At 44.3% G+C, this 11,578-nt stretch overlaps 1 protein-coding gene across 5 annotated transcripts in view; it reads left to right on the forward strand.

Annotated features, from left to right (window-relative positions):
- The window catches only part of fkbp11 (FKBP prolyl isomerase 11), a 38,645-nt gene extending 29,373 nt beyond the window's left edge, over positions 1-9,272 (forward strand). For 2 of the 5 annotated variants that reach the window (XM_070869353.1, XM_070869349.1), the window contains 5 exons: positions 2,990-3,052; positions 5,864-5,951; positions 6,247-6,280; positions 8,236-8,306; positions 9,055-9,272. In XM_070869353.1, the coding sequence (XP_070725454.1) occupies positions 2,990-3,052; positions 5,864-5,951; positions 6,247-6,280; positions 8,236-8,306; positions 9,055-9,272 (474 nt within the window). The other 3 variants (XM_070869350.1, XM_070869352.1, XM_070869354.1) reach the window with 3 other exon arrangements.
- The last annotated feature ends 2,306 nt before the right edge of the window (positions 9,273-11,578 follow it).

An 11,578-nucleotide genomic window follows, 5' to 3' on the forward strand; every position in this document is an offset into this window, starting at 1 on the left:
CCTGCGAGAGGCAGACAACTGGGATCAATTCAAGACAAGCTGAAGGCAATTGAAACAAGGCCCAGGAGACACAGTGGCCCCTGACTCATCACAATCACAACTAACCAGCAACTTAACAGTAACAACTTGCATTTACATAGCGCCTTTAATGTAGTACAACGTCCCAGGGTGCTTAAGCCCTATGTTTGGGAACTTATCAAGTTTTCTTTTCAAGGATTGTAAAAACTTCTTACGCACCAGAGGGTGACAACTCTCTGTGAAAAGAATTAATTCCCAGCATTTAATCTAACACTTTGCCTACAGATTTTCTAGGCATGACACCTAGTCCTACCATTCCTATCCATTTCAATGAATCTAACCAGGCTGAACTCCAAGTCATAGTCAACATCTTCACTGAGGCATACGAAAATATGGGCCTTACACTAAACATCCGTAAGACAAAGGTCCTCCACCAGCCTGACCCCACCACACAGCACTGCCCCCCAGTCATCAAGATCTACGGCGCGGCCCTGGACAACATAGACCATTTACCATAACTCGGGAGCCTCTTATCATCAAGGGCAGACATCGATGACGAGATTCAACACCGCTTCCAGTGCGCCAGCGCAGCCTTCGATCGCCTGAGGAAAAGAGTGTTCGAAGATCAGGCCCTCAAACCTGCCACCAAGCTCATGGTCTACAGGGCTGTAGTGATACCCGCCCTCCAGTATGGCTCAGAGACGTGGACCATATACAGTAGACACTTCAAATCACTGGAGAAATACCACCAACGCTGTCTCCGCAAGGTCCTGCAAATCCTTTGGGAGGACAGGCGCACCAACGTTAGCGTCCTTGACCAGGCCAACATCCCCAGCATCGAAGCACTGACCACACTTGACCAGCTCCGTTGGGCGGGCCACATCATCCGCATGCCTGACACAAGACTCCCAAAACAAGCGCTCTACTCGGAACTCCTAAACGGCAAGAGAGCCCAAGGTGGGCAGAGGAGACGTTTCAAGGATACCCTCAAAGCCTCCTTAATAAAATGCAATATCCCCACCGACACCTGTGAGTCCCTGGCCAAAGATTGCCCTAAGTGGAGGAAGTGCATCCGGGAGGGCGCTGAGCACCTCGAGTCTCATCGCCGAGAGCATGCAGAAATCAAGCGCAGGCAGCGGAAAGAGCATGCGGTAAACCAGTCCCACCCACCCTTTCCTTCATTCACTGCCTGCCCCACCTGTGACAGAGACTGTAATTCCCGTATTGGACTGTTCAGTCACCTAAGAACTCATTTTTAGAGTGGAAGCAAGTCTTCCTCGATCTCGAGGGAAGTGCCTATGATGATGATGATGTATCCAATCCCTTCACCATTCAAAAAAACATAAGTTGTACCCCTCTTAAGTCCTGTTCCTCTAAATAACCCTAACTTCTGAACCCTATCCTCATAACCAATACATGTATTCTTATTTTAATTTGGATATGCTGGTGTAGGGGACATACATTGGTTCAAATCCCCCAACAAAGATGAAAAAAGAAAATGAATTGTGTTTTGACGATTAAGTGGTTCCTAAAGCCCAGTCAGCACAAAGCTAAGCACATGCTGGAATCTATTTCAAGGACATTTCATTAAGTGCCACAGCTCACTTTAACACTTTATGGTGAGGCCACATTTAGAATATCATGTGCTGTTTTGGGCACCTTCTTACCATAATGACAAGGGTTTCAGAGAGTAATGGGTTTTGATAAGAGTAAAAAAGGAGAAATTGTTTCCACTGGCAGAAGGGTCAGTAAACAGAGGACAAAGATTTAAGGTCATTGGTAAACAAGTCTTTTGAATTGTTATAATGCAGGAAATGTGGAAGCAAGGTCCCATGACTAGAATTGTGATAATGACCATATAATCTATTTTTAATTATGTTGGTTGAACGATAAATATTGGGCAGGACACCGGGGATAACTGCCCTGCTCTTCTTCAAAATAGTGCCATGGGATCTTTTGCATCCACCTGAGAGAGCAGACGTGGCCTCAATTTAACTTCTCATCCGAAAGACGGCACCTCCGACAGTGCAGCGCTCCCTCAGCACTGCACTGGAGTGTCAGCCTAGATTTTTGTGCTCAAATCTTATCCATCATCATCATCATAGGCAATCCCTCGGAATCGAGGAAGACTTGCTTCCACTCCCAAAGTGAGTTCTTTTATGGCTGAACAGTCCGAAACGAGAGCCACAGACCCTGTCACAGGTGGGACAGATACTCGTCGAGGGAAGGGGTTGGTGGGGCTGGTTTGCCGCGTGCTCCTTCCGCTGCCTGCGCTTGACCTCTTCACACTCTTTGCGTTGAGACTCGAAGAGCTCAACGCCCTCCCAGATGCACTTTCTCCACCTCGGGCGGTCTTCGGCCAGGGTCTCCCAGGTGTCAGTGGTGATGTCACACTTTACCAGGGAGGCTTTGATCAAATCTTATAAGCAGGACTTGAACCCACAACCTCCTGGCCCTTACTGACCAACTGAACCACGATGGATGAGGGAATAAGGAGTTTCCTAGTCACAAGTTGCAGCCATTTGCAGGAGGTGAAGGGAACAAGAGTCAGGAAACGCCTTTAATATTCAGCAGTGGAGCTGGGCGGAGTTCACTGGTCAAAAGGGAAGACGGTGGGGACCAGAGACTGTCGGGATAGTGGAGGACTACAGTTTCACTCCGACTCCGTGGAGGGATTAGGTTGTGATCCAGGTGTGTGCAGGTTGAATTTCTCCATTCACTAATTCGGTCTGCTAGTCAGAATGAGCAAAGCCGCGCTATTGTTTCTGATTCTTGTCTCATTGAACGGAATCTCCAGCCAGGATGAAAAAATGCAAGAACTTAACGTGGAAGTCTTGGTGAGCAGATTTATTTTCAAACCCGTCTTTCTAGGAGCTTTTACTTTCAACAACAACAACATTGTGAGTTGGCAACTGTAAAGAAACACAACGCCTGTCTACATTTCTCTTGACTTCCAAATGTGTTTTTACAGCTGAAACCAGAGGGATGCCCCGAGCTGTCGGCAGTTGGAGACACTCTTCACATCCACTACACAGTAAGAAACACCGCAAAAGATTCCTTTTTTCACAAATTCTCGTGTAACCTGTAAATTCGAAGTGTTTTAATATTTTTATTTGAAATAAGAAGTATGGGAACTGATTGCACGTGTGGAGGCGGTGGGCTGATGAGGATCTGGCTGCAATAACACGTCAGCAATAATGTTCCCGAACCAGCAGATAGTTCCCCCGTCAATTTCCAGGGAAAGTATTATAAGAGGAAGTTTATTTCCAATTGGAAACTAACCGTCACTCAACCAGATGTCGGAGCAGGAAAGGTTTTTAAACACAAGTGATCAGAAAACTAGAGGCAGCGGCAACTGGACACGTCAGTGAGTGAAACTCACACGTGTAGCCTTCGTAGTATCTGATCAGTTTCAACCACTCCAGCCCTGCACCTTGACTGAATTCATCTAAATCCGGCACCCAATGCAATATTCCATCCACATTTAGTGGAAGCAACATTTACCTTTAGAAAATGTGTGTGTTTAATTTGTTTTTTGCCTTTTTAAATTCTGAAACTGTTGCTAACTCTTTTGCAACACCCAAATGATTTCTATCTGGGATTCTCATTTACATAAATGATCTGGGTTCAGAAGTTCAATGCAAAGTGGCCAAATTTACTGATGACACCAAACTGCGCGGGGCACTGGACCAGAGGAGGCAGCTCCGAAATTACAGTGCGTTGGATAAAATAAGTATGTGGACAGCTCAACTTAATATAGACACGTGCAAAGTGCTGCACATAGGAAAAGTAAGTGAGGTGTGTATTCAATGAATGGTGTAGAAATAGCTACGGATGAAGTTTGAGAGAGATCTAGGAGACTGAGTAGATTCGATGTTTAACCAGTGCAGAGGAGTAATCAACAAAGCCAAAAGGAAGTTGAACTACATTGCAACAATGACTACACTTCAAAAGTACTTTGTTGGCAGTTCAGAGAAGGTTCACTAGGTTGATTCCGGGGATGAGGGGATTGATTTATGAGGAAAGGTTGAGTAGGTTGGGCCTCTACTCGTTGGAATTGTGAAGAATGAGAGGTGATCTTATCGAAACGTATAAGATTATGAGGGGGCTTAACAAGGTGGATGCAGAGAGGATGATTCCACTGATAGGGGAGACTAGAACTAGAGGGCATGATCTTAGAATAAGGGGCCGCCCATTTAAAACAGAGATAAGGAGAAATTTCTTCTGAGAGTTGTGGATCTGTGGAATTTGCTGCCTCAGAGAGCTGTGGAACCTGGGACATTGAATAAATTTAAGATAGAAATAGACAGTTTTTAAATGATAAGGGGTTATGGGGAGCGGGCATGGAAGTGAACCTGAGTCCATGATCAGATCAGCCATGATCTTATTAAATGGCGGAGCAGGCTCGAGGGGCCGTATGCCCGACTCCTGCTCCTATTTCTTATGTTCTTATGTAAAGTGCTTTGGGACGTCCAGAGGTTGTGAAAGATGCTATATAAATCCAAGTTTTTTTTCATTGGCCAAAACAGTGAAATACAAGTCAGTGGAAGTTATTACACCAGATCTCTGCCTGTCCCATTTTCTGCTGTCATTTCCTGCAGTCACCTTAAATTGACAGAAACTAAATTTAAATACTCATTTAAGAGTGAGCCCTTCTTGCACACCAGACCTCAGATGTTTATCATTCCCCTGTGAAATGGGCGTCACAGTTTGCTGGCCACGAAGTATATGGGTCAAGAAAAGGGTGCAATTTTCCCCAATTATCTGTGCTGTTTATTTTGGCGTGGCACTGTGTTTTTTGGGAATAAATTAAAATCTCAAAGTTTCCCCAAAGTTTCAGCGCTGGCATAATTCACTTAGGTAGGATTTTTTTAGGCTACGATTCTTTTACCTCATTAGGGGCGTAACCTGCCACCCGCGCCAATTCTGGCCATTTAAGCAAGTTTGGCCAACTCTGATTTACTCCAATTTTTCTTACGACGGCATATTTGACCGCTCTGGAAAAACCTTCTGGGCATTTAACAAAATCGGTGCAGGTAAGAGAATCAGCGCAGAAGATCCAGTTCCACGGCAGTGGAGAAGAGAGATGGGGGAGGCCTTTTGGCCCGGGTTAGGAGCGACACCGGCTCCGGGATGGGGAAGGGGATTGACTTTCAGCATAAACTCTTAACAATTTCATGCTGGCAAGCTGCTGCAAGGTGCTTGTGCAGGTTGCTGAGCTGACCAGAATCTCTTGTATGTTTCACTTTCCAGCCTCAGCCTGCAGTGTGTCCCTCGTTACCTTGGTGACCCGATCTTTTTGGTGCAGCTCTTAGGCTCCACCCCCAAAGCTCAAGGACAGGCTACATGGCGCCAAAATCAACAATTCAACCGGGGAAAGTTGGATTTTTTTTTTGGCGTAGTTGGGCCCAAAAAAAACAGGCGTCACTCTTCAAGTACGCCAAAAATGGCATTGAGGAAAATTGAGCCCATTTCTTAGCTGTTTCTTTTTCCTGTTGTATATTTAATATCACTTTTTAAATGTCCTGTCAATTCCATTATTGACTCTTGTACAAAATTAGTGGTAAATGCTGGTAATATCCTAAAAAGGGAATACTGATAATTTGATTTCTTGTAGAATATTGACTGTGGGTTAGATTGGGACTATTGATGATACAGGAGATTACTGTATGTTGGGTTATTAGAGATATTGGGAGGCTACCCATAGTGTGGCAGTGAGAGATAACTGAATGTGAGATAGAGGTTACTGATTGTAGTATTGCTGAATGGTGGATATAACTGTGTGACTTGTTATGGGTGTGAACAGTGGAGTTAATGTGCTTTCTTTTCCTACTATGTTTCTCAGGGTAAACTGGAAGATGGGACAATGTTCGATAATTCCTTAATCCGGGATCCTTTGAAGGTAGAGCTGGGCAAAAAGCAGGTTATTCCAGGTAAAATGTGACATATTCTGCTGCTGGAATGAAACCATACGGAAGAATTGCCTCCTAAGCACAATTACAAAGATTGATCCAACAGTGAGGCGATCTTTCGATACTATAAATTTGACTCTCGCTAAAGTAATAATGTTGACTTCAGTCCATATACAAAAATCTTCATTGAGGTGCGATTGAGATCAGGAGACTCATTTTGATTCAGGTATTTTAATACCGTTCCAATTCAGAAACTGTTAGTGCGAGTGTATTGAATCTGAAAAGAATTTGAATCTGACTTTATTTCTGTTGGTAGGTTTGGAACAGGGTCTGCTCGACATGTGTGTCGGGTAAGTCGATGTGACTGCATCAGTAATGTTGTTTTAGAAGTACTATTTGAAGTAAAACGCTGTTACTTTTAATTGGTTTTAAGTTCCAAGATATTACTAATAATCTGCGTCTGGTTAAGATTTTTTTTTCCTCCCCAGTTTTCTCACCTGCTCTTCTCTTGAGTCCTTTTGCTGGGGTGTGGTCCCAGAAGCAGCACCACCAATGCTCCAATAGGTCACTCGAGAACACATTCCTCATGTGATCCTGTACAGTTTGTGTCTGAGGGTAGGTTTACCTTGAGCCTTTGCTGTGGGTGATCTCACAGTCAAGCTCAATTCTGTCTTTGCCCAACTTCCCTGCATGCTCACTCTCCAGCAGAGATCTCTGGATAGAGAGCAAGAGAAGGAATCCTGGCTGATTATTCCTGCGTTTGAGGGAGGAAAATCAGTGACCTCCCCTCCCCCCCGCCCCGGCCTAGATCAGCTAAGTAATCACAGACTCAAAATATTTATTTTCCTTGTCTCCTGAAGGATACTTCTTTTATTATTTTGTTCAGTGCAGTTGATGCCAAGTACAGTAGAGATGTGTAACGTAGGTGACAGGCTAATGTAGAAGATGGTGATGTCATGCCCCCAGATCATTACCTGACCTTTTTGAGCACAAATATTTGGTCAATTCTGTTGCGACAGGCAGTTAAATGAATTACGATGTCATTATTTTCAAATCACACAATTTGATCTGGGGAGCCAGTGACCACTGCTGGCTCGCAAATATAACTTCCTAAAAATGGAATTGAATGCCCCAATATGTTAAGTCTTGCGTATAGTGCGCAATTTCTGTAAGTGTCACACTTCCTTGTCAGACTTTCCTTATCATGCTTCATTGATAACACCCCTATTATAAAACAGTGCACTCACCGAGAGCAATGCTGTAGGAGATCTGCTCGTTTGATTTTTAAAAAGCGGAAACGGGAGTAATACATCGTGGCCTTGATACAATCCTGATACCTGACAGCATCTCAACCCTCAGTGAGTCGCTGCTAAAACCATCCAGCGTGCACATTATCTGGGAATACATGTAGTATGTTGTGCAAAAATGTGGAAAATTAATTTAATTACAATACTGCTGTAGCAGAGATCAATGATCTGCAGTGAGTTTAATTATCATACAGTATGTATTATACATATGTTCTAAACATCTGGAGTGTCAGCCAATTGATGACTTCAGCAGGCACTTGGTGTGTAACTGCCCAAACCATGTGAGATGGTCACTGTTTCATTTAATTAAATTATATTTGTGAAAGTTTCTCTTCTATCCTGAAGGTGTTGACCCCTTGGAGGAGTTCAGCTCCACAGGCATTGGCCGCCCTCCAGTACTGTGCCCCAAGTGCCTATTCTTCGTGTTTGGGCAACAACAGGCATCCCAGCGGAGCCCCATCATCTGGCATTCTGGCCCGCACGCTGTCCAGGAACACAGGAACAGTCCCCAGTTCCGGAAAAGAACTCTGGCTGGTTTCCCCCTTCCTGACCCAATCATGTTGAGGCTGATTCGACCAGCCGAGCTGAGACCCATTCAGCACAGACCAGGGATTGAACGGCTGACCTTTACACTTTGATAAGCCGACTGAGCCATGGTATTCTTGTAATTTTTTTTTAAAATTCATTCACGGGATGTGGGCATCGCTGGCAAGGCCATCATTTATTGCCCATCCCTAATTACCCCTTGAGAAGGTGGTGGTGAGCCACCTTCTTGAACCGCTGCAGTCCGTGTGGTGAAGGTGCTCCCACAGTGCTGTTAGGGAGGGAGTTCCAGGATTTTGACCCAGTGACGATGAAGGAACAGCTGATATATTTCCACGTCAGGCTGGGTCGTAAGACCTATTATTCTCTTACCCACTAGTAATCTATATACACTATCGGCTGATTAGCAGATATGTTCTTGCAGAAAGAGTGACCAGAAGTATTTTTATTTACAGAGAGAAGAGAAAGTTAACCATTCCATCAAATCTAGCGTATGGGAAACGAGGCTTTCCACCCTCCATTCCAGGCACGTATCTGCTTCCAACTCCAATCTAGGCTTCATACTTTAATTAAGGTCCAATTAATTTAACAAATGTTAACAGTATGACAGGAATGCTTATCCTAAGCATTCTGCAGCAATTATTTTAACAAATTTGCATTTATATGCTGCCTTTTAATATAAATAATTACCATTGGTGGTGGAATACTGCACCTATTATTTCAGGCCCTTCATAACTGTGTCTATGATATATCTTTAACTCATGAAACAAATAGAGGATAGTTTATTATTCATTTGAGAAACGATGCTGACAGTTGAAAAGAGTAAAAGATTAGATGAGAAGAAAAAGGTAAAATATTAGCTGAGGGTAAAGAAGTGATGGAGGTGACAACAAGGTTAGGTTTTTCTGGTGTCCTATCCACTAATGTGGGATAGGTGCTAGAAGAGCCTCCCAGATACAGGGTAGACTCTTTACCCGTTAAACATTTGTTGAGGAAAAATAGTGTGTTTGGCTTCTTAGAGACCATGGAGGAGATGCAGGAGTTCCACTTGAGGTCAAAGGAGAGAGTGGTTGCTGTAGTCACCTGGCCCTCACTGGTCAAAATAATGAACAAACTGCTCCGGCTACACTCTTTGGGTTCATGATGTTGGAACCAGTTTGGATTCCTCCTTTGTACTCATGTATTCCACTGGTATTTTATATTATTACATAAATGTTGCAATATCCTAGATGTGACTGGACATTGAGTTTGGAACTTTGCTTTCTGTATTTCAGGAGACTCGGTGTTGTTATTTGAGACAGAGTTGGTGACTCTAGTGAAAGCGACATATTGGAAGAAAATGATGGATAATGCAATCCCAATAGCCTGCCTGCTGCTGGTCCCTGGACTTCTGTGTCTAATAGGCTATTACCTCTATTCAAAGGCAAATGCACCAAAAATCTCCAAACGGAAGCTGAAAGAGGAGAAAAAGGGCAAAGCAAAAAATAAATAAATTTTCTACAAAATTGTTATTCATGTATGGTTTTATTTTCTAAATAGGGGAGAGTTTTGATTTCTTTCACATCATGGGATTATCCTCGGATTCTAGCCGTGAGCTCTGAATAATCACTTGGTTACAGATCATTGCTGCCTTCAAGTAATTATTCACAGGTTCAGCATCAGGTCAGACACACACTGTTGCTTCAATGGATTTCCCTACTGTCTGAACATGTACCAAAGGTGAAAGAGATGCAATATTATAGTTAGGTACTTGTGATGACCAATGTAACTCTTAATGGCAAAACATGTACTTCTATTACACATCTGCTATAATTGAGGGTTTACTCCTCACCTGCTGGACGTGGCCACATCTCAATCATACCAGATTGTTATTTTAAAACATACCCATTGCCCCATTTGATTTTCTTTCCTGCAGGCAGAAGAGAGAATGTTAATACTACTGTTATTTTTACATTATGTTGGTGGTATTGCCAAGTATCAAGATCCATATTGACGGAGCATTCAGATTCTATCTAAACTTTTGGGCTGAAGACAATAAATTGCTCGGGAAATGTGTTGTGGTGTGAGCTCCACACCACCTAAATGCCATTGTTTTAGTCTCTGTAGCCGTACATCCCTCGATGGAATCCTGAATTATTGCAGCGGTGCAATGCTGCGTTAGACAATTCTCAAACTTGCAACTGGTACACAGTGCAGCTCTCTCAACATGAAACCGAGCCGATAAATGAGTGTTGTGGGAAATGTGCTCATATCAAATTTCTCTCCATTTTACAGGGGTTAAAGCCTCCGTTAACATGTTGGGAAGAGGAATTTGCGACCAACATGTTTGTATCGGCTTAGATTTCTAAACTTGTGTTCAAGTCAAACATTTAATTGAATCAAGGAATTAAAGATGTAGCCTAGGGCACTCAACCTCGTTCCAAATGGGTGTGAATACTGAATTAAAAACAGCTCATAATTTAGCACTGCATTGCTCGCCTTACTTGCAGAGACCACATGACAGCTGGTGAGAGAAATGGAAATTTACACTGGTGGAGTTGTGTTCTTTGAGATTAGTTAAGCAAGGTTGCTGGGGCTGGGCAGAAGGATCTTTATTTTGCATCCACCCATGCTATACTGGAGGGCGACAGGGACTGTGGCTCTTGTATTGGGCCGTTCAGCCATCTAAGGACTCATTTTTAGAGTGGAAGCAAATCTTCCTCGATTCCAAGGGACTGCCTCTGATGATGACTGGAGGCTGAAATATTAACTAGAAAGGCATTTCATTTCCTCAGCAGTAACATTCTTCACTTTGACCACAAAACTCACTAAAAAGTGGGAAGCTGTTGTCAGTCTGCAGTGAGGCCTCTCAAGCTGTGTGAACAAACAGCACAAGCTGGACGGGGGAGGAAAGGGGTGCTCGGATCCTGTCGTGCAGTATCGATTTGTCTCGAAGTATTTTCATTATTTGAACGGTGACATCTGCCACATGAAAACATTGGACTGAAGTTCCTTCAAGCAATCACCATCAAGACGTAGAAACCATCAACAAAGTTAGTAAACGATAATATCACAGGGTTTCAGGATAAGGACAGGCAGTCCTGCTGCTTGTGGGCATCACAAGGAAGATGGAGGCTTGTGAAAGTTCAACTCTCGAGCAATCAAAACAGGAGTCTAGACCTGCGAGAGAAAGCCAATCTTTTCTTAGGCGGTCCCTCGTATCGAGGATGACTTGCTTCCACACCAAAAAGGGATAAGTTCACAGGTGTTACAATGAAGGACCTGATATTCCAGATCCCAAACTACATCCTGAAGGGTGGAAGATGCCTGTGTGTGGATTTTTTTAACGTGAGGTGACCGTTGCACACCAGCCACACCCGGGCTTGACAGAGCTAGGTCTTGGTCCAGTGGCAAGGGTTAACCGAGACGACTGGAGACCAGCTCTGCTACACGGACCTAGTGCGCACACGTATCGCAGTGTGGGCTGGGCCCGTGCTGCCCCTGGGCCCTCGCCTCTTCTGGGCCCCGATCACACCGCTCTGCAATCTCTCGCCGCTCCTGCTGTACCTGCCCACACTCCAATCACCGTTCTGGTAACGTCCAATCCAGTCGCCCTCTTCACAGCCGTTGCCCTCCCGGACCGGCTCGCGCTGTACCTTGCAGTGGTATGCTCCTTTTAGGGCCCCGACCTGCTGCTGATGGTCTCCCGCAGAAGGGGAATAACAGTCCCCACACAGCACAACACTCTCCGCGCCTGCACTCCACTGAGCTCACCTCACGCAGACTTCTGGGCTTCCCGTCCAAAACTCTCCGTCACCA

Source organism: Pristiophorus japonicus, chromosome X (assembly GCF_044704955.1).
Source record: "Pristiophorus japonicus isolate sPriJap1 chromosome X, sPriJap1.hap1, whole genome shotgun sequence".
Classification (NCBI taxonomy): domain Eukaryota; kingdom Metazoa; phylum Chordata; class Chondrichthyes; family Pristiophoridae; genus Pristiophorus; species Pristiophorus japonicus.